This window comes from Somniosus microcephalus, chromosome 2 (genome assembly GCF_052327205.1).
Source record: "Somniosus microcephalus isolate GS21.2 chromosome 2, FLI_Smic_1.0, whole genome shotgun sequence".
Lineage (NCBI taxonomy): Eukaryota > Metazoa > Chordata > Chondrichthyes > Squaliformes > Somniosidae > Somniosus > Somniosus microcephalus.
Window position 1 is genome coordinate 25,933,115 of NC_140988.1, and position 26,800 is coordinate 25,959,914.

Here is a 26,800-nt window from a genome sequence, read left to right on the forward strand (position 1 = left end):
GAGCAGGAGTAGGCCATTCGGCCCCTCGAGCCTGCTCCGCCATTCAATTAGATCATGGCTGATCATCCAAACTCAGTACCCTGTCCCTGCCTTCTCCCCATATCCCTTGATCCCTTTAGCCTTAAGAAATATATCTAACTCCTTCTTGAATATATTTAATGAATTGGCCTCAACTGCCTTCTGTGGTAGAGAATTCCACAGGTTCACCACTCTCTGGGTGAAGAAATTCCTCCTCATCTCTGTCCTAAATGGCTTACCCCTTATCCTTAGACTGTGACCCCTGGTTCTGGACATCCCGGCCATCAGGAACATCCTTCCTGCATCTAGTCTGTCCAGTCCTGTTAGAATTTTATAAGTTTCAATGAGATCCCCTCTCATTCTTCTAAACTCCAGCGAGTGTAAGCCCAATCGACGCAATCTCTCCTCATACGTCATTCCTGCCATCCCAGGTATCAGTCTGGTACTCATTTTTATATCTCACTTTGAAACAAAAGTATAAAGAAACACAGGAATGCTCCAGGAATACAAAATACAGGTGTCTGAATGTTCATAACCTCAAACTTGATGCCTGTATGACTCGCCCTATGTTTACTTAATAGCAGTTGGACTTTCTGGTCTTAAAGTTAGCACAGCTTCACCTGCAAACCAAACAAAAATCCTGAAACATGGCCGTATTACATTCTGCAGTATATGGCCTAACACTGCCGTACTTATAGAACAGTTATCATCTGACTTACCACAAGATATGCCATAGGAGAGCCAGTAGTATATACGGTGGCCTAGAAATTCAGTTGGTTGCGCCAGCAGTTAGCGCCTAAAGAAAAGTGAATGTCGGGCGCTATGTGTGTTGCGCCCGGGCGCAGCGCAGTTTGCGCCTCGCCCCAAGTTAAGTTGGCCGTTAGCGCCGGCGCAAAGTTTAGCACCCGCCCGGATGCGCGCGCAGAAAATGACGTCACATCCTCGTGCAACGCCCTTTGGCCGCCCCGATTCCAAACTTCAGTCGGACCGCCCCATTGTGCGGCTGGCGGCCGGAGCGTTTGAAAAAGGGAACGCAACACAGCCAGCGCGGGCCCCGGGGGGCGCAAATTAAAGGGGACGTACCCTCCAGTATAAAGGCCAGCCATTTTCACAGAATTCACAGAAACCCCACAGTGCAGATAGAGGCCATTTCGGCCCATCGAGCCTGCACCGATACATATCCCACCCGATCCCCGTAATCCCTACCCCAACACATATCCCAGTAACCCCATGTATTTAATCCCCCTAGCACTAAGGGTCAATTTTTATCATAGCCAATCAACCTAACCTGCACATCTTTGGACTGTGGGAGGAAACCGGAGCACCCGGAGGAAACCCACGCAAACACAGGGAGAATGTGCAAACTCCACACAGACAGTCACCCGAGGCCGGATTCGAACCCGGGTCCCTGGCGCTGTGAGGCAACAGTGCTAACCACTATGCCACGGTGCTGCCCTCTGCAGCAAACACTCTTGTGCAACGCATTTCTGGACACACAACAAGGAGGATAGCTAACTGGTTTCAAGCAGCAACAGCTCAGGTATTTTTAGACTCAGGCCAGAGCGCTGCAAGTGGCCTTTTGGAAATTTGACTGTTTGCCAGGATTTGATGGGGGTTGCATGGGGTGCCGACGCGGAGCTGCAGCGCCATGTCCGTAGGGCTCGCAGACGCATTGTGAGAGGGGCAGCCCTGGCTAGAGGCAGAGGGGGCAACAGGCGTCGGCCACGTAGGCCTTACCCAGTCAGGCTATACCGCCAGCAGCGCTCCTACCTCAACATGACTGGCGCGCGATGTGTTAGAAGGCTCCGATTCCGAAAGGAGGTGGTTGCAGAGATCTGCCACCTGCTTCGCAGAGATCTGCGTCCAAAGCTCAGGTGCAGGACGTCTCTGTCGGTGGAAGTGAAGGTGACGGTGGCATTGAACTTCTATGCCACCGGCTCCTTCCAATCCGCTGCTGGGGACATAGCTAACATCTCCCAGTACGGCGCGCATCGCTGCATCCGCCAGGTGACCGAAACACTGTTCAGAAGGAGACGCCAATTCATCTCCTTCCCCATGGCCCTGGAGAGCCAGCATCAGCGTGCATTGGGATTTGCAAGACTCGCGGCCTTCCCCTTGGTGCAGGGCGCCATTGACTGTACGCATGTGGCTTTGCGGGCCCCTCTGGAGCATAGCGAGCAGTATCGCAACAGGAAGGGCTACCATTCTCTGAATGTGCAGCTGGTGTGTGACCACAAGCAGCGCATTATGGCTGTCAATGCCAGCTTTCCAGGCAGCAGCCACGATGCGTTTATCCTGCGGCAGAGTACTGTGCATGACATGTTCGAGGCACAGCCTCCCCCAAGAGGATGGCTACTCGGGGACAAAGGCTATCCTTTGTGTACCTGGCTCATGACCCCGCTCCGCGCGCCCAGGACCGCTGCTGAAGAGGCATACAACGAGAGCCATCAAACCACCCGCAACATCATCGAGCAAACTATTGGGGTCCTCAAGCAACGGTTCCGCTGCCTTGATCGCTCCGGAGGACCTCTGCAGTATTCGCCGGACCGGGTCTCCCAATTTGTGGTAGTTTGCTGCATGCTACACAACCTGGCTATCCGCGGGACTCAGGCACTGCCACCTGACGGACCACCACCTCAGGAGGAGCAGGAGTACGTTCCCAGGAGCGACCAGGGCCAAGGGCCACGCGACGCCACCTTATTACACGTTACTTCTAAGCCCCCTGTCAGGGAATGCCTTGTGGCCATGAGGGAAGATGAATGCAGCCGCTCCGCAAGCCCTCAGCCGGCGAAGCCAACAAACACTAACAAGAACAACCATGGAGACTCTATGAATAAAGATAATTATTTATTACACAAAAATGAAAACCCCTTCCCACATGAATCCCCAAAAACAATCAACGGGCCCAACAAACGACTCACTCCCACAAACTGGGGAGGAGTAACTCCACATTTGTACAAACCTGGCCTCAACCTCAGCCTTAACGCAAAAAATAAGCCCACGAACCAAACAACCATGGGCAAAAGAAAGATGGCCACCGCCATATAAAACGAAAGCTGGCCACACCCTCTACTGAGTGGCCCGCGAGGGCGAGACCTTGTCCAGCCTTTTGCCTCCCCTGCCCGGCCTGCTGGTCCTTCGCAAGCTCTGCCCAGTGGCTGCTGCGAGGCTGGGGGAAGGCGCCTGAGGCTCAGATGTCCTTCCGCCAGATGCCCCTGGGGGGCGGCCTACACGGCCTTTGGGCCTCGAGGGGCCGGCTGCTGAGTGGCGCACCTGAGCCTGGTCACCATCAGCGCCAGCCGCTTGCCCTTGATGCCCCAGTGGGGGAGTGGCGGCGACGGATGGTGCAATGTGGGCAAGCTGGCGTCTGGGATGCGCTGGCTGGTGCTGTGGCGCGCTGGCACTCGGCCGGGCCCGCACTGCAGGATCCGCACCAATCAGCCGAGGGGCGGCTAGCTGGGATGCTGCAGCGCGGCGGCTGCCCTGGCGATGCCTGCCTGAGACAGCGTGTGTGGCAGCAGTGAGTGCCCCTGTTGTCCTGGTGTGCGCCCGCATCACACCCGCCAGGGACTTGACGGCATCAGTGAGCATGCGGCCACTCGCGGCAGTTGATGCCCCGAACTCGCGCACACTGGTCGCCAGCGACTCGATGGCCTCAGGCATGCGCCCCACCACGCGCATGAGCTCCGTGTGGCGCTGGTCCGAATCCTCGGCCATCTTGTCCAGCTTCCGCGCCTCCTCCGAGCTGAAGGTGGCCGGACTGGAGTCGGGACTCTCCCGCTGGGGAGCAGGGGACCGAACTAGGGGAACCTTGCCACGTTGGTGGCAGCGAGTGTCCCGATCAACTGCACTCCCCTCTGATCCTTCCCCCCGGGAAGGCCGCGGCCCACGCGCAGGGCTCCTGGGTGGCTGGACGCCACTGGTCCCAGCAGCTGCAATCCCCTGCGACAGTTGGTCCAGGCACTCGTCCAGTGAGGACGTGTCAATCATTTCGTCCTCTCCTGCGGGACCTGAGTGTTCCCCTGATGGTCCGGCTTGCTCTTGCTCCTCCTCCTCCTCCTCCTCCTCCTGCTCGGAGGGGCTGTCACTGGCAGCTTCAGGGACCTGGTCGTAACCAGCTGAAAGCAGGAATGCACAAGAGTAGCTTCAGAGTGAGGAGACAGCGTCAGCGAGGGAGTCAGGACTGGTGGCATTCAGCGCATTGGTGGGACAGTGGCAAAGGAGGTAGCTCGGATGCGCAAGTGCGACGCGAGAGGGCCAAAAGGTGAGGTCCTTACCATTGCCGGGCAGTGGAGGGTCGGCTACTCCGCACGCTGTGGGCACGATCAGCCGGGCTCCCATGAGCCCACTCACGCGCTCCTCCAGGGGAGTGAGCTTCTGCAGCTTGGCGCGGCCTCCCCTGGTCCTGGCACGGGCCTGGCGATTATTGGCAAGTTTAGCCTGCAAGAGAAAGGATGGGCTGTAAGTACGGAGTGTAGCCCTGATGTAGTGTGCACTGCCTCCCATGGTGGAATAGCTTGGCCAGAGTGTAGCCCTGATGTACTGTGCACTGCCTCCCATGGTGGAATAGCTTGGCCAGAGTGTAGCCCTGATGTACTGTGCACTGCCTCCCATGGTGGAACAGCTTGGCCAGAGTGTAGAGTGCAGAATGGGCATTTGATGCTCATGACTGTCCCAAAGCTGCTGGCTGAGGGCTGGCCATTAGGCCTTTCAGCTCCCTTTGCCCATCATGTCAGGTGTACATGCAAGAATGAGGAGGAGACTGGAAAGGGTACTCACCCTGACAATCCTGGTCAGGTCGTTGTATTTTTTCCGACATTGGGTGTGGGTCCTGGGGGCATCGCCGGTGACCGTCACCCTGTTGGCGATCTGCTTCCAGGCTCTGGTGTATTCTTGGTGGGTCGGATTCCTCCCAGTCTCTGGGAACAAGATCCTGCGCCTCTTCTCCAGAGCTGTCACCATTATTCCCAGATCACGCTCTGAGAAGCGCAGGGCACGCTCACGGGCCTTCTCTGGCGTTGCCATGACTCCCTGGGGCTGAGCAGCAGTGTGGAGGCCTATTTGCAAAGCTGCAGTGTGCAGGGCGTGGCAGCAGACCAAATCGTCCCTTCCCCCTTTAAGAGCTGGTCGGCGCCACGGGGTCTGCTGTCAATCAAAAAATGACCGCACCCGCGCTGCGCCCCGCCTCGGCGCTATCCCTCTGCACCGCCGGCTTAGCGCCTAAAGATAGTAGTGGAACGCCTCTTTTAGCGCTCCAGCAACCTCTTAGGGCGAAGCGACTGAATTTCCGGCAAGGGGGCGCAACTTTGGGGCGGGCGCTAACGTTAGCGCCCCAAAACTGGCTATACTGAAATTCTAGGCCAGTATCTTTATTTATCGCATTTAGTATTCCTGGCACACTTCAGACAAGACTCTCCAGACATTACACTTTGCATAAAACATTAACAAGTCACAATGGAAGAATTTAAAACAAAATAGAAAAAGAGAAAGGAAGACAGTCATTTCTTGCTGGTTTTTCTGACCTTGAGATAACCTGGCCTCTCCTGAGAGAGATGAGCCAAGCAACTGCTAATCTAGAACTTACAACAGCAACAGAAATTCACTGCTAATTGACCTATAGAGTTTACCTGTTTAGGTCACTTCCCTAAGGGTAGTACCTAAAGCAGTGACCTTAAAGGGACAGGACAAGTTAAACACAGCTTCATTTTGGCAGCTAATAGTTACAACTGTGCTCCAGATCACCTGTGACCAATACCATGATCAGCTAGTAAGAAATGAAAGAAAAGCTAATACCAGTAAAAGAATTCTAATGTGCTTTCCAGCCAGACTTGAGAAAAATCAATTTTAATTCCCTTTTGCATTCAGTGAGCTATAACAGTGTATGAACTTGTATTCATTTACTTTTTAGGAATGTCATTCAGCACTGTGGTTTGGCTAGAACGGCAGCCTTCTGTCAGAATGGTGCCTGTGATTCTAGTTGTATCCACATGGTTGACTGACTTCCCCCCAAAAGGAAAGGGATTTAACAAATTTTACTGTATTCTCACGTCACTGAAAAGACTTGAAGGTGGATTGTTTTCAAGCTAGACTTATTTTACTGAGTGCTTTAGAATGACATTTGTGGAAAAAATGGAACAATAGGACAATCTACCTTCCTGGAGCAGAGCTTGTCAGCTGAGAGGGTATATCGGGAACTCAGACAGGCACGCCCCATCTATCTTAATGGACAGGAAATCATGAGTGGCGCATACCCAAATTCCAATATGCAGGCAAAGCCCCACATGAAGCATTAAGTTATAAAATGCCCTAATGTTCTTATAATTCTCCTGCCTTGCTGTTTGTGCATGCTAACATTCTTCCTTTGAGCTGTATTATTTCTTGATTTTTTTTTTCCTCTTGCACTGCTGCCCGCATCCTAACTCACACCAGGGTCTGCTTTCTCTTCCCGTAAGACACTCCTTAAAACTTACCTCTGACCACCTGCCCTAATGTCTCCTCCTTTGGCTCAGTGTCAGTTTTGTTTTTTGTCTGATCACGCTCCAGTGAATCACCTTGCAATATTTTACTACATTTAAATGCACTGTTTAAAAGCAAGTTGTTGATTTTGTTACAGGAGTTCAGCACCGTTACTTTAGTTTCTATTTTACGCAGTTCTTCACAAGCCTGCCCATTTTCCTGTAGGATCTCCATGCTTATTGTTAAGAATAGTGGATGTCCTGTGGTGGTGTTTATGGTTAGTCTGGGGTCTGGAGTACATCTGTAATGTTTAACTGTTGACCTGCCCTTCCTCTTTTAGGCCACTTCTCAAGTGGTCCCTGTGGCAAGTGGGCTAAATAGACAAATTCGGATAACGTAATTGCATTTATGCTGCTGAAGTCAGTAAGTGGCAATAGTAACTTAAATCAGAATAGTACATGATAAAATAAATGAGCTTTCTTTTGGTTTTGAGATGGTTTAGCACCTGTAACAAATTGTGATGTTGGGAGTGTGATGTCTGGAGTTGGATGTTAGAAGTGTTGTGGACACATTGGGTGCAAGTCCTTTGCATATGTGTATGTGTATATGTATCTGATATTAAAATTCTCATCCTCGCCCCTCCCTATCTCTGCAACCTGAGATAGAAACATAGAAGATAGGAGCAGGAGTAGGCCATTCGGCCCTTTGAGCCTGCTCCGCCATTCAATGTGATCATGGCTGATCATCCAAATTCAGTACCCTGTCCCTGCCTTTTCCCTTGATCCCTTTAGCCTCAAGAAATATATCCAACTCTTTCTTGAATATATTTAATGAACGAGCCTCCACCGCCCTCTGTGCCAGAGAATTCCACAGGTTCACCACTCTCTGGGTGAAGAAATTCCTCCTCATTTCAGTCCTAAATGGCTTACCCCTTATCCTTAGACTATGACCCCTGGTTCTGGACTCCCCGGCCATCAGAAACATCCTTCCTGCATCTAGTCTGTCCAGACCTGACAGAATTTTATAGGTTTCGATGAGATCCCCTCTCAATCTTCTAAACTCCAGTGAGTATAAGCCCAATCGACACAATCTCTCCTCATACGTCATTCCTGCCATCCCAGGTATCAGCCTGGTGAATCTTCGCTGCACTCCCTCCATGGCAAGAACGTCCTTCCTCAGGTAAGGTGACCAAAACTGCACACAATACTCAAGGTGCGGTCTCACCAAGGCCCTGTACAACTGCAGCAAGACATCCTTGTTCCTGTACTCGAACCCTCTTGCTACGAAGGCCAACATACCATTTGCCTTCTTAACCACCTGCTGCACCTGCATGCTTACCTTCAGCGACTGGTGCGCAAGGACACCCAGGTCTCTTTGCACTTCCCCTTCTCCCAATCTATTGCCATTCAAATAATAATCTGCCTTCCTGTTTTTGCCACCAAAGTGGATAACCTCACATTTATCCGCATTATAGTGCATTTGCCATGTTTCTGCCCAATCACCCAACCTGTCCAAATCGTACTGGAGTTTCCCGACATCCTCCTCGCAGCTTACTCTCCCACCCAGCTTTGTGTCGTCTGCAAATTTGGAGATATTACATCCAATTCCCTCGTCCAGATCATTAATATATATTGTGAACAGCTGGGGTCCTAGGACCGATCCTTGCGGTACCCCACTAGTCACTGCCTGCCACTCGGAAAACGACCCGTTTATTCCAACTCTTTGCCTTCTGTCCGCCAACCGGTTCTCTATCCAAGTCAATACCTTGCCCCCAATCCCATGTGCCTTAATTTTGCACGCTAACCTCTTGTGTGGGACCTTATCGAAAGCCTTCTGAAAGTCCAAATACACCACATCCACTGATTCTCCCTTATCTATTTTACCAGTTACATCCTCAAAAAATTCCAGTAGATTAGTCAAGCATGATTTACCTTTTGTAAATCCATGTTGACTTTGTCCGATCCTGTCACTGCTTTCCAAGTGCTCTGCTATTACATCTTTTATAATAGACTCTAGCTTTTTCCCCACTACCGATGTCAGGCTTACCGGTCTATAATTCCCCGCTTTTTCTCTACCACCTTTTTTGAATAGTGGGGTAACATTAGCTACCCTCCAATCCATGGGTACCGTTCCAGAGTCTATCAAGTTCTGGAAGATGACCAGTAATGCATCTACTATCTCTAGGGCCACTTCCTTAAGTACCCTGGGATGTAGACCATCAGGCCCTGGGGATTTATCGGCCTTCAGTCCCATCAATTTTCCTAACACCATTTTCCTACAAGTACTGATTTCTTTCAGTTCCTCTCTTTCATCAGACCCTATGTGCCCCGGCATCTCTGGGAGGTTATTTGTGTCCTCCTTTGTGAAGACAGAACCAAAGTATGTATTTAGTTGGCCTGCCATTTCCTTGTTTCCCATTATAAATTCCCCTGATTCTGACTGTAAGGGACCTACGCTTGACTTCACTAATCTTTTTCTCTTCACATATCTCTGCGCTCCATCTATTCTGGCCCCTTGCGCATCCCCTATTTTCATTGCTCCACCATTGGCGGCTGTGCCTTCAGCTGCCTAGGCCCTAAGGTCTGGAATTGTTTCCCTAAACCTCTCCGCCTCTCTACCTCTCCCTCCTCTTTTAAAACCAACCTCTTTGACTGTCACCTGTCCTAATATCTCACTATGTGTCTTGGTGTCAAAGTCTGATTACGTTCCTGTGAAGCATCTTGGGATGCTTTACTACGTAAAAAGTGCTATATAAATGTTGTTGCTTATCTCTGACAATCTGAGAGCCTCATCCAATACAAATGTATGCCAGGCACAGCACTGTAGGTCACTTCATTTAACATTAGATCACATTCCTGAGCTTATCTGAAGGCTCAACTGGTTAAGACCATGAAAGCCTGTCAATTTTTATTTCAACAAATCACCGATCCCAAGTTGAATGGTTGCTTTTATGCTACGTGTTGAGAATAGTGTTGAAAACCCACTGATCTGAGAATACTTCTCCTACGTTAGGACAATGCTGTGTTGCAGTTAGCTGCGGCTGCAGTGATGTTTCTATAATTGCCCTCAATGTTCCTGAGTTAGGGAGGGAAGAATTGGCAAGAGCTCCTAATTCTAGTTGCTGTCCAATGATCCTTATTGGAAATTGAACTTATTGAGGTCAAATGTGATGTCAGGAAGCACTTCTTCACACAAAGGATAGTGGAAATGTGAAACTCTCTCCTCTTTCCCCCCCCCCCAAAAAAAAAAACGGTTGAGACTAGTTCAATTGAAAATTTCAAAACTGAGATTGACTTTTGTTAGGCAAGGGTATTAAGGGTTGCAGAACAAAGGTGGGTAGATGGAGTTAAGATGCAGATCAGCTATGATCTAATGGAATGGCTCAAGGGGCTGAATGGCCTCCTACTGTTCCTAAATGTACATGTGGATGTTGGACAAGGGCAGCATCAGGCTTGACTGTGATGCAAATAGCCTGTTGATGCACACTATCTAGGCTTAGAATGAGCACTAGTTCAGCCAGGAACTTACTTTTCCGTTGGCTGCTGATCTTAAGTTTGTCTCTTGTACTCAATCTAATTGTGACTGCAGCTTAGCTGTGTAATGACATCAGTAACTACTGCAGGCTTTACTTTGTTGCCTTTGATACCTGCTGTTGTTATTCACAAAGCAGGTGATTGGAAAACATATTTTCTCCATCAAATTCAATATCTTTATCCTTCATTTGACCAACATGTACTATCAGTCTTTGACCATTGTTGTGACTGGGAACTTTTATTTTAACCTGACAATCTCAGGCTAGAGAACAATCCAACTTCTTCAACTGGGGAATATTTAAATCCTGTTGAATAGGAATCAGTTTACCTAACTTAAACCAGTTATTTGGAAGAGAAATTACGGATGGTCCACAGCTGGGAGTGGGTTATAATATCCGAAAGCCCCAGGGGTGATGTCTAGCTGTTTTCAAGTGATGAAGCTAGCACAATGAGTGAGTTTTTCCTCCATGCATTACTGCTTGTCAATCATCTATTCTAGGTGCAGTTCTGGACTACGGGGGAGGTTATTTCCTGTGTGCGAATTTTAGTGCACTGCTTAAAACATTCGCCTTATATTCCTGTCGGGGCTCCTTTAGTACCGTCACTAACTCATTTAAAATAAATTGTTAATTGACTGTTAAAATAACACAGACAGGAATTTATTGCAGATGCATTAACCAGTGCAGTAAAACAGCACACAGAGGAATTTAAGTGTTTTTATCTGTCTAGATCTTGTAATTGAAAATAACAATTTCCTTTGCCAGTGGCAAATAGTGGGTTTCAGCCCCAGGGCAAGATTGCGAGATATTCTTGCTATTTCACAGAGATTATGGAATAGTCCTTGGCCAGATCACCTTGCCCCCTCTAGCTAAACAAGACAGTGCTATGGTGAGTGATTAAAATTAAAAGTTTAAGAAATAAATATTTCATTATTTTGTAATTCTTTACGGAAGGACTGGGTATATCTACATGTAGGTGGATGAATAATGGAAGTGTCTGCCATTGGGTTAGAAAAACAGCAGGTAACAGCTCTTCTAATGAAATAGTAGACACTTACATTTGTTAAGTATAATTGATTTGGAATGTTTTAATGTTTTACCCCTCTAGAAATATGATCATGTGTATGAATTGGGTGTATTTCAATATGCAACTGGATTGTGTGCCTGAATTGTAGTAGCGTCTGTCACTTGAGGTATGATGGGAGAATTTAGAAATCTCTCTGCCACATCAGTAAAGGGGAGAGAAAGAGGTTCCATCTTGGGGAAAGAGAAACCAATTATTTGATTCCCCTGCCTATCAACAACGTTAATGTTGAATTTAGCAGCTGTCTGAATCTTGGATCATCCTTAGCAGGGACTGAGCTGTCGTGTCTCTGTTCAATAGAGTGGCTCTTTTTGTTTTTCACAAGGCACGTTGTAAATTTATAAAGAGGCTTCAGGCTGATGGAGCTAATGGCAAATTAGCTGATTGGTTTTAAAACTGGCCTAATAATAGCAAGCAGAGGACGATGATAAATGGAAGAATCTTTGGCAGTAACAAGTGGAGTTCTACTAAAGTCTGTTCTAAGTCCCTTTCTGTTCATAATATTTGTAAACCATTTCTGAAGATTGGTGCTACTTGTAATATTTATCTATAGATTATGAATAATCTGTTACCTGTTTTAGTGTAGATTGTTGAACCTTATATTTTGTCTTCAGGGTGTTAGATGTTACTACTGAACTACTAATGTCCAATATTCAGAACTACTTTATAACTTGCCACTGGAAGTAAATTAAACCATTCAATCGTTGTATGTTGGCAGTAATCACCGCTGAGCACCTGAAAGAGGCCTGTCGACCCCCCCCGCCCCCAGAAGCCATCATGTGATAATACTGATGTCCAAGGTTAATTGGAAATGGCAACTGATTTCTCAGGGAGGGGAGAGTAAATATTCAGAAATCTAACTAGTGATCTTGCTGTAGGAGAGTACACATTGAGTGTTGAAAGAAAGACTTGCATTTATATAGTGCCTTTCCCGACCACCAGTCGTTTCAAAGCGCTTTACAGCCCATGAAGTACTTTTTGAAGTGGAGTCACTGTTGTAATGTGATAAATGCGGCAGCCAATTTGCACACGGCAAGCTCCTACAAACCGCAATGTGATAATGACCAGATAATCTGTTTTCGTTATTTTGGTTGAGGGATAAATATTGGCCAGGACACTGGGGATAACTCCCCTGCTCTTCTTCAAAATAGTGCCATGGGATCTTTATGTCCACCTGAGAGAGCAGACGGGGCCTCGGTTTAACGTCTCATCTGAAAGACGGCACATCCGACAGTGCAGCACTCCCTCAGCTCAGCACTGCACTGGAGTGTCAGCCTGGCTTTTCTTATGGGCTCAAGTCTCTGGAGTGGGACTTGAACCCACAACCTTCTGACTCAGGCGAGTGTGCTACCCACTGAGCCACAGCTGACACTTCAATGTTGAGTGGAAAAAGAGTTGCGGCATCGAAAGAAAACAAAGTAGAACATGCTAAAATGAAAAATCACAGGATTGGGGCAGTTACATGAACTGAAACAGTTCCTCACAGTGTTACAGTAACTAGGGTGACACAGAAGAATTGATCACCAGTGTAGGACGACTAATTTGACTTACTTATACAAAATGTTATAAACATGAGGAGATAAGCCAGATGGCAGAGAGTGTCACTGTCTCTTTTTCATAATCAAGTTGAAGATTTGATACAATGTGACTCCTGCAGGCTCATTTTTATTAAACTGCAATGCCAGCATCTTGGCTGTTACAAGTTTTGGGTTGGCTTTAGATATTCTCTCTGTTACAATGGTGTTGGTCACTCCTGTGTGGTCCGAGTGCCTTGCGTGTAAAAGTAGAAGCCCCATGTGATCTGAGCTGAATGCCATGTGGTTCACACATGCCCTGTGCCCTCCTCCAATCTTTCTGAAGGCTGTCTGAAACACTAGTGAAACTAAGCCAAGTGCGAATTGTGAAGTTGCTTTAAAGGCAGCAAGTGAATGTACAGAGTAACAGTTATAATCAAATCTCACCTTGATTCAGTCAACTACAGAACATAGAAACATAGAAGATAGGAGCAGGAGTAGGCCATTCGGCCCCTCGAGCCTGCTCCGCCATTCAATGCGATCATGGCTGATCATCCAAATTCAGTGCCCTGTCCCTGCTTTCTCCCCATATCCCTTGATCCCCTTAGCCTTAAGAAATATATCTAACTCCTTCTTGAATATATTTAATGAATTGGCCTCAACTGTCTTCTGTGGTAGAGAATTCCACAGGTTCACCACTCTCTGGGTGAAGAAATTCCTCCTCATCTCAGTCCTAAATGGCTTACCCCTTTTCCTTAGACTGTGACCCCTGGTTCTGGACTCCCCTGCCATCGGGAACACCCTTCCTGCATCTGGTCTGTCTAGTCCTGTTAGAATTTTACAAGTTTCAATGCGATCCCCTCTCATTCTTCTAAACTCTAGCGAATATAAGCCTAATCGACCCAATCTCTCTTCATACGTCATTCCTGCCATCCCAGGTATTAGTCTGGTGAATCTTTGCTGCACTCCCTCCATGGCGAGAACATCCTTCCTCAGATAAGGCGACCAAAACTGCACACAATACTCCAGATGTGGTCTCACCAAGGCCCTGTACAACTGCAGCAAGACATCCTTGCTCCTGTACTTGAATCCTCTCGCTATGAAGGCCACCATACCATTTGCCTTCTTAACTGCCTGCTGCACCTGCATGCTTACCTTCAGTGACTGGTGCACAAGGACACCCAGGTCTCGTTGCACTTCCCCTTTTCCCAATCAATTGCCGTTCAGATAATCTGCCTTCCTGTTTTTGCCACCAAAGTGGATAACCTCGCATTTATCCACATTATACTGCATTTGCCCAATCGCTCAACCCGTCCAAATCATACTGCAGTTTCTCTGCATCCTCCTCACAGCACACACGCCCACCCAGCTTTGTGTCGTCTGCAAACCTGGAGATATTACATCTAGTTCCCTCGTCTAGATCATTAATATATATTGTGAATAACTGGGGTCCTAGCATCGATCCCTGCGGTACCCCACTAGTCACTGCCTTCCACTCGGAAAAAGACCCGTTTATTCCAACTCTTTGCTTCTTGTCTGCCAACCAGTTTTCTATCCAAATCAGTACCTTACCCCCAATCCCATGTGCTTTAACTTTGCATGCTAGTCTCTTATGCGGGACCTTATCGAAGCCTTCTGAAAGTCCAAATACACCACATCCACTGGTTCTCCCTTATCTATTCTACCAGTTACATCCTCAAAAAATTCCAATAGATTAGTCAAGCATGATTTACATTTTGTAAATCCATGTTGACTTTGTCCGACCCTGTCACTGTTTTCTAAGTGCTCTGCTATTCTATCTTTTATAATGGACTCTAGCATTTTCCCCACTACCGATGTCAGGCTTACCGGTCTATAATTCCCCGTTTTCTCTCTACCACCTTTTTTAAGTAGTGGGGTTACATTAGCTATCCTCCAATCCATGGGAACTGTTCCAGAGTCTATAGAATTTTGGAAGATGACCAGCAATGCATCTACTATTTCTAGGGCCACTTCCTTAAGTACCCTAGGATGTAGATTATCAGGCCCTGGGGATTTATCGGCCTTCAATCCAGTCAATTTCCCTAACACCATTTCCCTACAAATACTGATTTCAGTCAGTTCCTCCCTCTCATTAGACCCTATGTTCCCCGACATCTCTGGGAGTTTATTTGTGTCCTCCTTTGTGAAGACAAAACCAAAGTATGTATTTAATTGGTCAACCATTTCTTTGTTCCCCATTATAAATTCCCCTGATTCTGACTGTAAGGGACCTACGCTTGACTTTACCAATCTTTTTCTCTTCACATATCTATAGAAGCTTTTACAGTCAGTTTTTATGTTCCCTGCAAGCTTACTCTCATACTCTATTTCCCCCCTCTTAATTAATCCCTTTGTCCTCCTTTGCTGAATCCTAAACTGCCCCCAATCCTCAGGCTTGCTGCTTTTTCTGGCCAATTTATATGTCCTCTCTTTGAATCTTATGCTATCCCTAATTTCCCTCATTAGCCAATGTTGAGTCACCTTTTTTGTTTTTTTATGCCAACCAGGGATGAACAAACTCTGTAGTTCATCTATGCAATCTTTAAATGTTTGCCATTGCCTATTCACCGTCAACTCTTTAAGTAACATTTCCCAATCCATCCTCGCCAACTCGTGCCTCATACCATCGTAGTTTCCTTTATTTAAATTCAGTACCCAAGTCTCTGAATCAACTACTTCACTCTCCATCTTAATGAAGAATTCGATCATATTATGATCGCTCCTCGCCAAGGGGCCTCACACAACAAAATTGCTAATTAATCCTTTCTCATTACATAATACCCAGTCTAAGATGGCCTGATCTCTAGTTGGTTCCTCGACATATTGGTCCAGGAAACTATCCCGTATACACTCTCGGAATTCCTCTTCCACAGTATTGTTACTAATTTGGTTATACCAATCTATATGTAGATTAAAGTCACCCATGATAACTGCTGTGCCCTTATTGCACGCATCTCTAATTTCCTGTTTAATGCCATCCCCAACCTCAGCATTACTGTTTGGAGGTCTGTATACAACTCCCACTAATGTTTTCTGCCCCTTGGTATTTCTCAGCTCTACTCATACAGATTCCACATCATCAGAGCTAATATTCTTCCTTACTATTGTGTTAATCTCTTTTAACCAGCAATGCTACCCCACCTCCTTTTCCTTTTTGCCTGTCCTTCCTGAATATTGAATACCCCTGAATGTTGAATTCCCAGCCTTGGTCACCCTGGAGCCATGTCTCCGTAATCCCAATGATATCATATCTGTTTACATCTATTTGCGCAGCTAATTCACCTTATTACGAATGCTCCTCGCATTAAGACACAAAGCCTTCAGGCTTGTATTTTTAACACTCTTAGACCTTTTAGAATTATTGTTTACTGTGGCCATGTTTGATTTACACCCTTGATTTTTCTGACTTCCACTTTTGCTTTTCTCCTTCCTGTCTTTTGCTTCTATCCTTGCTTCCCTTTCCTCTGTCTTCCTGCACAGGTTCCCAACATTCCTTGAGAACAAGAAAAATAAGAGAAATACACACACTACTCTTATTAGTGGGCTAACTATAATGATTCATGTTCAGCTTTCTGATTCTGACCGGCTATGGTCTTAATGAGCGAATTTCCCCTCCCTAGGCTAGGCTGACTGACTACCCATGTGTGTCTTTTGCTCTTTTCTCTCTGTGTTGCCTGCAAGTAGGAAGGCTGTTCCTCTAACTTCTTCCATGTTCAGTGATTGGCCAGTAGACCTGTCAATAAAACATGCTACCTCCTCTCCTCTCCTGGGGTGTAGGTTTATGAAACCATCAAACTATCTTCTTGTCAAAATGAATAGGGCCCATTCTGGCTAAATGAGACAATCGATTCTCATTGTCTCAGTTTGAAATAGACTGCGAGTGCGACTTCCACAAATTGGCTCATCCAGCTTTAATACATACTTCAATGCCTGACCTATTAACAAATAAAGCCTTTGCCTAAGTGGCTTCAGCCTAATGCTTCTTCTACCTATGAAAATCATTTTGCTTTGTAAAACACACTTAAACATAACTCATTCCCAAATTCTTTTTGTGAAGACAAAAATAATTGATCTAAAATCCCAAAATGTGCTATTAGTCAAGATCATGCGCTTTACCTCAAAATGCATAGTACCAAAATGAGTCTACTAAGACCAGACTGGATTCTTCTGCGGGAGCATTTGTGTACCTGGTCAGTGTCAGCTATGGTTCAGTTGGTAGCACATTCACCTCTGAGTCAGAAGGTTATGGGTTCAGGCCCCACTCCAGGGACGTGAGCACATAAATCTAGGCTGACACTCCAGTGCAGTGCTGAGGGAGTGCTGCACTGTTGGATGTGCCGTCTTTCAGATGAGACGTTAAACCGAGGCCCCGTATGCTCTCAGGTAAACATAAAAGATCCCAAGGCACTATTTTGAAGAAGAGCAAGGAAGTTATCCCCGGTGTCCTGGCCAATATTTATCCCTCAATCAACATAACAAAAACAGATTATCTGGTCATTATCACATCGCTGTTTGTGGGAGCTTGCTGTGCGCAAATTGGCTGCCGCGTTTCCTACATTATAACAGTGACTACACTTCAAAAAGTACTTCATTGGCTGTAAAGCACTTTGAAACGTCCGGTGGTCGTGAAAGGCGCTATACAAGTGCAAGTCTTTTTTCTTTCTGATACCTCTTGATAATAGTCCATGTAGTGGGTACAAATTAGAGCCTACATTAGTACTCTTCCTCAAAATAGGGCATCTGACAGTCTGCAACATTGCTTCCTGCAAAGAATCAGTTAGGTCCAGAATTTATTAAATGGATCTCACTTATCTACACGAGCATCTTGTGCTTGATGCCAATCTATAAAGTGCTGCAGGGGAAGATACAGACACTCGACTCAGCAAATTACCCTGACAGACAAAATGATTTTGGATGAATAATTTGTTTCTTTATTTATTATTGAAATTGTAAGTGATATATAAGCTGCTGTTTCTACTTAACACTTACATGGAACCAAATGTCACCATAAAAATATATCACCAATAAAGAGATTATTTGGAAAAAGAAATGCCACATAATGAATCATAGCCAACACCTTGAATCTTGACAAGAATTGTGTTAACAAGAGTCTAAAGTCACAACAATTTGGGGATCAAATTGAAGAAAGTTAAAGAATTCTGACCTATGAATAGAAAGAAAGACTTGCAATTATGTAGCACCTTTCTCCACCACCGGAAAGCTCCCACAAACAGCAATGTGATAATGACCAGGTCATCTGTTTTGGTGATGTTGATTGAGGGATAAATATTGGTCAAGACACTAGGGATAACTCACCTGCTCTTCTTTGAAATAGTGCCATGGGATCTTTTACGTCCACCTGAGAGGGCAGACAGAGCTTCAGTTTAACATCTCATCTGAAAGACAGCACCTCTGACAGTGCAGCACACCTCAGTACTGCACTGGAGTGTCAGCCTAGATTTTTGTGCTCGAGTCTCTTGGAGTGGGTATTTGAACCCACAACCTTCTGACTCAGAGGCAAGGGTGCTACCAACTGAGCCACAGCTGATACTTCAAGGAGTATGAACATCTGAAGGATCTTTTATAAACCACACTATGCTGACCATACTGAGTTACTATTGTTTTTGCCACAGTACCTGAGTACAAAGACTCTGGCTCAAGAACAAAAGTTATACAGGTGGTAAGAAACTTGGAAATTGGGAAACTGCCAACTGCTTGGAGCCCCATGAATAAAGAAGTGAGATGATTGATTTACCACATGCTTTTATTGATGTGCAGAATGCTAGAGACCTTGGAAAAGATTCAGATAATTATTACTGGTCTTGGTATAGGCAAAATATGAAATGTTGAGGATATAAGATGTGGAAAGTCACAAGAATCTTGTAAAAATAGAAATAAAGACTAGTGCTTGTGATGTCCTTGTACCTTTATCACTGATAATGGACACAATACAGGCATAATGGAACGAATGGCCACCTTATGTGCTGTAAAATTCTATGGCCCCGATCTTTAGTGGGGTGGGATTTCCAAGCGGAGGGTGGGGCAGGAGTTCTGGTCAGTTCCCCGAGCACTGGAGTTTTAACTCTGCAACATGCATGAACAGGTTTCCTGCCTGGAAGCCAGCCTGTTTGACAGGCTTGGCTCCCTGTTTGGGGGGGGGGGGGGGCGGGGGGAGAAAGTTCCAGAAAGCGGGTTCCTGCTCCTCTGGGAAGAGATTGCGAAGGGTGGTTGGGAAGTGGATACGGTGTGGTTTGGAGGGTTGGAGTTGCCGATCGCGGGCAGTGGTGGAGTTGGTGATCGTGGGGGGTGTGGTCCGATCGCGTGGAGTGGGAAACAGATTTGTTTAGGGGGCCGGGGGGAGGAAGCACTCATGCTCTTTGCCCACAAGCAGTGCTGGAAAAGCACTTGTCTCTTCCAGGCAGCAGTCCTCCCCTCCCTTTAGCTGTCGGGTTTCCTGAGGCCCGACTGGCCATCACTAAAGATGGAAGGGAGATAAAATCCGAGATAACAACAGAAAAAGCTGGAAAAACTCAGCAGGCCAGGCAACGTCCATGGAGAGAGAAACAGAGTTAACGTTTCAGGTCGAAGACCCTTCTTCAGAACTGAGAAAAAAGCAGGAAATGAAAAAGCAAGTTGGGGGCTGGGAAATGGGGGAGGGGATGAAAGAACAAAAGGGAAGGTTTGTGAGAAGTAAAGAGACATTAAGAGATATTCAAGGCGAGACGAGTAAAGAGACAAAGGATGGCTCTAGATGAAGTGTGAAATATGCTGGCAGAGTGAAAGACAGCTGCCGTGTGGGAGAGAAAAAAAAGAAAAGGCACAAACCAAAAGTGTGGATAAAATATATAAATATGATAGGGGCCGAGGTTATGATCTGAAATTGTTGAACTTGATATTGTGGATTGTCATGAAGCTGGAAGATATTGTCTTACTCCGAACCCCACAGCTGCTTTGATTCCTGAACTGTGCCGAGTTAGTACATATCAGATGATGAGACATGGCATTCATTAGGGAATTGTCCCTGTTTCTTTCAGAGTTCTAATGAGTTTTGTCCTTGGCACTAGGCTAGCGCTGTGTCACTTTAAAAGTTGGAGCAAAGCACATTCTTGTGGATACACAGTACCTGGACATACCTCTAACTGCCCCAACTGAAGTTTTGATAAACTAAGTGGTCCTTTTCTGCTGTTTTTGGTTTCTTGGCATTGCGCCATTGATGGTTTTGTGGGATATTTATTTGACGCCTTTTGCTTGGTTTCAACTTTACTGCTACACATCACCATTCAAAACTCTTAGCTTGATGTAGGATGATGCGCCTTTCCTCTGGACATTAACAGGCTCCTGCCTCATATCAACACAAAACAAACCAGAAATTGTCCAATTTCAAATTTAGCTGCCGACAGGACGGGATACCTGCATATTTCAGCTCCTGTACAGAAAATCCTGATCTCTGCCCTCCCACTGCTTGACAAAAATCATGTTGGGACTCTGCTAGCTGTTTTAAATAAGGGGACAGTAGAAAACCCACAGAGGGTCCCTGTGTGCCGGGCAATATATGCTAGCACTTGGCAGTAGAATTTCAGCTTCCTAGTATCCTTACCGACTCCATCCCTCTCCCTGGCAACTGTCAGAGGCTGAACCCTAATGTTCGGAACCTTGGTGTCGTATTTGACCCTGAGATGAGCTTCTGACCACACCTCCACATCATCACCAAGACCCCCTATTCCCACCAACGTAACATCACCCGACTCAGCCTTACAGCCCATCATCTGATATGTACGAACTCGGCACAGTTCAGGAATCAAAGCAGCTGTGGGGTTCGGAGTAAGACAATATCTTCCAGCTTCATGACAATGCACCTTACATTTGGATTTATGGTTTTAGGCATGTGAAGTGGTGAACCTTAAGAGCAATGTCGGATTGAGCTACAAAGGAATGATTCAAATGGACTTGCTGTTGTATTTGACTCCGAGATGAGCTTCCGACCACATATCCGCGCCATCACCAAGACCGCCTACTTTCACCTCTAACATCGCTCGACTCTGCCCCTGCCTCAGCTCATCTGTTGCTGAAACCCTCATCCATGCCTTTGTTACCTCTAGACTTGACTATTCCAACGCACTCCTGGCCATCCTCCCATCTTCCAGCTTCCATAAACTTAAGGTCATCCAAACCTCTGCTGCCTGTATCCTAACTCGCACCAAGTCCCAGTCACCCATCACCCATGTGTTCACTGACCTACATTGGCTCCGGATAAGCAATGCCTTTAAAATGCTCATCCTTGTTTTCAAATCCCTCCACGGCCTCGCTCCTCCCTATCTCTCTAACCTCCTCCAGCCCTAAAACCCTCCGATATCTGTGCTCCTCCAGTTCTGGTCTCTGTGTGTCAGCTGTGGCTCAGTGGGTAGCACTCTCGCCTCTGTGTCAGAAGGTTGTGGGTTCAAGTCCCACTCCAGGGACTTGAGCACAAAAATCTAGGCTGACACGCCAGTGCAATACTGAGGGAGTGCTGCACTGTCAGAGGTGCTGTCTTTCAGATGAGATGTTAAACCGAGGTTCTGTCTGCTCTCTCAGACGGACGTTTAAGATCCCATGGCACTATTTCAAAAAAGAGCAGGGGAGTTATCCCCGGTGTCCTGGCCAATATTTATTTATTCCTCAATCAACATAACAAAAACAGATTATCTGGCCATTATCACATTGCTGTTTGTGGGAGTTTGCTGTGTGAAAATTGGCTGCTGCGTTTCCTACATTGCGACAGTGACTACACTTCAAAAAGTATTGTGTTTTGGGACGTCCGGTGGTCATGAAAGGCACTATATAAATGCAAGTCTTTTTTTCTACGTCTTGTGCATCCCCAATTTTAATCGCTCCACCATTGGCAGCCGTGCCTTCAGCTGTCGAGGCCCCAACCTCTGGCATTCCCTCCCGAAACCTCTCCATCTCTCTACCTCCTTTTAAAACGCTCCTTAAAATCTACCTCTTTGACCAAGCTGCCCTAATATCTCTTTACGTGGCTTGGTGTCAAATTTTGTTCGACAACTCTCCTGCGAAGCGCTTTGGGACATTTTACTACATTTAAAGGCGCAATATAAATGCAAGTTGTTGTCATTACCCACTCATGACAATATTAATGTGCATTCTATCCAAGCATGTAAGTTTAATGTCCGCAGTAATGCTCAAAGTGCAAAAATGTAAACTGTAAATTATAAAATGGCAGGCTCGTGTTTTTTTTGGATCGACTCTAAACACCAGGACCCTGAAATTGCTGTAGGGTCATTTTTCACTGGGCAAGAGGGGTGTAGTGGGCCATAGGTTCACCCAAACAGACTGGCTCCAGACCCTGACTGGGAATGGGGGTCATCTGCATGGATGGGAGAAGCAGCTAGTAAAGGATTGGGGATTTTTTCAAAATGCCTCAATCTGACTCACACCAGATCTTAGCTACAGTGGGACAGATGGAAGATCCGGCCTTCTCCCCCCTGCTGGAATTTCCTAGCCTCCTCTCCATTAGGCGACATCCCAACAGAACTGGGTTGTGGCGCATTTTCTGGCCTTTCTGGCAGTTACGTTGGAAAATGGCAGGGCCCCAAATAGGATTTCTGGCCTAATTGTGTTCGACTATCCAAAAACACAGAAAAGTGCTAATTTGACAGTTTTCTATTATGCTGAAGAAGAGACATTTGGTGCCTGGTGGGGAGGGGAAGGGGGGCGGGGAGCACCCCTGAAGGTGTAATTTCCTGTGTTTATAAGATGATTTTTAATTAACCTGGTTAACTTAGCATGAGACTGAGCACACTGCCTGTGTTAATTATTGGGTTAGTGCCACAGCAATGCAGACAGATCACAAAACAGTCGAGAGTCTGGAGTGGAGATTGGATTTACATGACTCAACACAGAAGATGGTTTGAGGCTGGTGACAATTTTATTTTGGAGAAATACTGGAGATGTCCCTAGGATTTCAATAAAGTGCAAATGTGATTGGGCTGAAAACACCCGGCAGTACAGTTAACAGATTTTGTCCTTCCCTTGGGCTGTGCTTGGAGAGACCAGTCTGAGCTGTATAACTCTAGGGTGAGGTTCTGTTGGTTTCAGGTCTGTCACTTGTGCTGGTTGTGAGGAGGAATTTAAGGTATTGAAATAAAAACATTGTACTGTACAAGAAGCGTATTGTTTTGAGTAATTTTTCCCATAGCACATTGGCACCAGTATACCAAATAAACCTTTTGATTACAGTTGACATGTCTAAGACAAATACAAACCTTTGGATTTTTATGAATTCTTTGGTTGAAAGTCACACCCCCAAAATGGTTTATTTTACAAGTATTAAGTATAGTGGAATTGATTGCATTTGATCTGGCTGTTGCTTGAATAGCTTCATCCTGTGGGAGAAGGTAAGTGCGTATGGTATTTTAGCTGATATGTACTTAGTAAGATACATAACTGTGCCAAGCTGACTTTATTTTCTCTTCCTTGTAGGTTATAGTTAAAACGCGGGCAGAGTACCAGCCAAGTCAAAAGAAAGGCAAGCTTCAAGCACCGAAAATTGCTGAATTTACCATCAGCTTCACTGATGGGGTTTCGGAGCGGTTCAAGGTAATTGTCCTAGTTTTCACAGCAACCTTTGACTCCTGTTCTACATTACACTTTGCGGGCATTAACGTGAGATGGTCTGTTAAATGTAGCATAATGAGTGAACTTCAAGGAATAACTGAAAGGTTCAGACAAGCTACCAAAGGCATGAGGTAGGAATTGGGAATTATTCCTGTTTTCTGATCCCCCTCCCCCAAATCATCTTGCTGCCTCCAACTCCATCCTAGCTCTTGATTTCATTAATGAGCTGCTGACTAGTGTTACATACAATAGTATAATTTAATGTGTGCATTAACTAATCTCTTGGTGGACTGGTTGAAACCTGAGGTTCGCAAATTCTATGGAACTAGGACTTAAACCTGCAAGCACTGGGGTGTTGATGGCAGATTGGGTTGGGGCAGAACTGGATGGAGTGGACTGGACTGGATTGAACTGATAAAGGTCTGAATACTGTTGGAATCCAGAAATCACAGTCTTAATTCTGTATAGTTTTTAACGTGAATGGCCCTGAAATCCTAGAGGTTTTTTTTTTAGTCTCCAACTGTAACTTCGGTGGGAGACTGTAAGAAACCCTGGAGGGTAAATTGCTGAAATGGCTGCTCACCCATTTCTCCCGGGGCTTTGCTGGTCCCCCACTGAAATTGTGGTTGAAGACTGGGAGAACACCCACAGGCTTTCAGGGCCCATGTATTTTTAGTTGGGGATAATTGAGTGGGAATACCTTTTTAATTGAGTCAAGCACCACGTTGCAAATTTGTATTTGTTGTCATTTGTAGTTCATTCATAAGTTTTCTATTATTATGATGCCACATTTAAATTTTTTTTATTTTTTTGTTGTCCTTCTGTTCTGGAGGCTAAGGAAGAGCGGACGTCAACTCTATCAGGTTACTTTTGATGTTGTGTTTAACACTGGGCATCATGAGAGAGAGTTTATTTCATCCCTGTTTGACAGCACAGCTAAGAGTGGGAACCCACCAAGTGCAATATCGTGAGCTGATCCTGTCTCTCGCCACTCAGTGCCTTGGCGTGTTTGGGTACTATCTGTAATGTATGTACCTTTAAGGGGAGAACTTTTTACAGCTCCTGTATACTGTAGTACCGGCAGTGACCACACCTGTATATAAACCCTGAGTAGTGATCTGTATAGTTAGTTCTAGAGTAACCCTCATTCAGTAAACACCTGTTGAATCGTTCCCTGCAGTCTGTTGTCTGATTATTGAAGGACACAACATTAAGATACACGGATCTAACACTATCGAGCTGCTCCGTGGCAACACTTCTCTTAACATAAGTGGCGCTGACTATTTCTTCTGATACTCCTGTATGCACATTCAGGGAGTAATGGAGTTTACAAAAAAAAAGCCTTGACACAAATTTTATACTGAACTGTTGGCTGTTATATATGAATAATTTTATGCTTTGTTTGCTGGGGCTCACAACACGTAAATCCTAGAAGTGGCAGCTCTTGCTGTTGCTCCTTTGCATAGGCATAACTACTGTATGTGAGTCTTTTCTAAAGTTGTCATTTTCACGAGAGACCATGGAACTACCACAAGGAAAAAAATTCTACGGGAACACTGTTGGATATATGAACAGAAGGAAGGCATGAAAGAGGGAAAATGATAGGAAAGGATGGGTTACATTTTGCTGACGTAAAGGGGCCACACTGGTACCTGTTGCCAAGGTTACCGTGACCCTGATGACCAGTGATTTTAGATGGGCTATTATAGGGCTGATTCCCCACTCAGGTGCTCCTGGCCAGGAACAATGCTCACAGGGAACACTGGAAAATCGCAGGTCCGGATAGTCTGTTCATTTTTAAATTAATGGACAGTAGATCCAAGCACTGTAGCATGTGATTTCCTGACCAGCACTTCCTGTAAGAGTGCTCGTAGCCTGTGAATCAGCCCTTATGTTTACAATGATAATGAGTTCTGGGAACAATCAGTGTGGTGAAAGATAGCAGAGTCTGGTCTGATCAGGGCTATACATTGTGCATGAAATGCATTTTTTGTATGCAGAGTCTGTGAAGTTCTGCAATGTGGGGGGAACTCCGTGTAAATCATCGTGTTCTAGTGTTATACATTCTATGCTGGACATTTCTGTCAGATAACAACAAAAGATGCTGGAAAAACTCAGCAGGCCAGGCAACATCCGTGGAGAAAAATTAGAGTCCACGTTTCGGGTCAAAACCCTTTATCAAGACTAAAGAGGCACAGGGAATGAAACAGATTAAGAGGCCGGGCTGAGAGAGAACAAAAGAGAAGAGACATTAAGTGGTATTCAAAATGAGACGAGATGGTGATAGGACTAGTGGAGACAAAAGACAGCTCTAGATTAGGTGTGAAATGTGCTGGCAGAATGGGAGGCAGCTGCCATGTGGGAGAGAGAGAAAAAAGGAAAGGGGTGGGGGGGGGAAACCAAAACAAAAGTGTGGATAAAAAAATAAGTAAAAATGTAATAGGGGCCGAGGTTATGATCTGAAATTGTTGAACTCGATATTGAGTCGGAAGGCTGTAAAGTGCCTAATCGGAAGATGAGGTGCTGTTCCTCGAGTTTACGTTGAGCTTCCGTGGAACAATGCAAGAGGCCAAGGACGGTGAGGTCTGAGTGGGAATGGAGCGGTGAATTAAAATGACAGGCGACCGGAAGCTCGGGGTCACCCTTACGGACTGAACGGAGGTGTTCCGCAAAGCAGTATCGGCTTCTCCCGACTTTGCAAACCACACATGCTCTGTGAAGAAACATAAGGCAGGGAGATTTTAACTTTACCCACCCTGAGAAACTGGACGGTTGGGCAGTTCTTTGGGCTTTCCTGTCAGGTGATGGCTTGCGCGAAGAGGATCGGGAAGCTGAAGAGGTCCTGCGGCTAAGGTGTTCACTTTCCCCAAGGAGAGTTTATTCCTTCTTTTCCCTGGACTCTCTCTTCCCCACACTTACCTGAGTGCCGGCAGGTGGCCTCTTCTCTGGAGGCCGGTTGCTGCCGGTGGCATGCTAATGAGTCCCGGCGGGTGAAATCACCGTGGTTCAATACTGCCGTGGGCAGGGAACTAACTAAGACCAGTGGGATCCTGCCGGAAACACGCTGGTAGTTACAATCGCCCCCTTAGTTCCAGATATTGCCTTCTAGGTTACTCTGATCTTATTGGAGAAAAAGATTTTGCTGTCTTGGAGTAGTGAGCCTGCTGTATGTCAGAATGACCTAAATACTAAATGAGAATCTCCTGGGGATTCTATAGGGATACGAAGCTCAGTGCATCTGTTGGGTTGAAATTTAATTTGTGTGCTTGTTTGAGGCTTTAATGTAAATTGGCATCTGTTAGGTTCAGTATCCGGCCCTTGAAAATTGCTCTGCTATTGTTACCCTGCAAATGATTCACATTGATGATCTTTGATTAAAGATCCTTTATTTACAACTACAATTACTTTAATGAAGAAGCCAATTAAAAACTTCTTCCATCCTGTGTTTGAAAGGCTTGATTTTAACCTGCATTCCAGCAATTTGTTTCCATCTGTTCCCACTTCTATTATCAATTTTATATTGGCGAGAATGTGAAAAATGGAGGCCACTGCTGGTATAATTCG

The 26,800-nt window shown here is 45.9% G+C and overlaps 1 protein-coding gene across 1 annotated transcript in view; it reads left to right on the forward strand.

Annotated features, from left to right (window-relative positions):
• The window catches only part of LOC147122616 (neuronal vesicle trafficking-associated protein 1-like), an 82,481-nt gene that overhangs the window by 2,889 nt on the left and 52,792 nt on the right, over positions 1 to 26,800 (forward strand). The window contains exon 3 of the mRNA XM_086007858.1: positions 23,102 to 23,218. Coding sequence (XP_085863984.1) covers positions 23,102 to 23,218 — 117 coding nt within the window. The remainder of the gene's footprint in view (positions 1 to 23,101; positions 23,219 to 26,800) is intronic.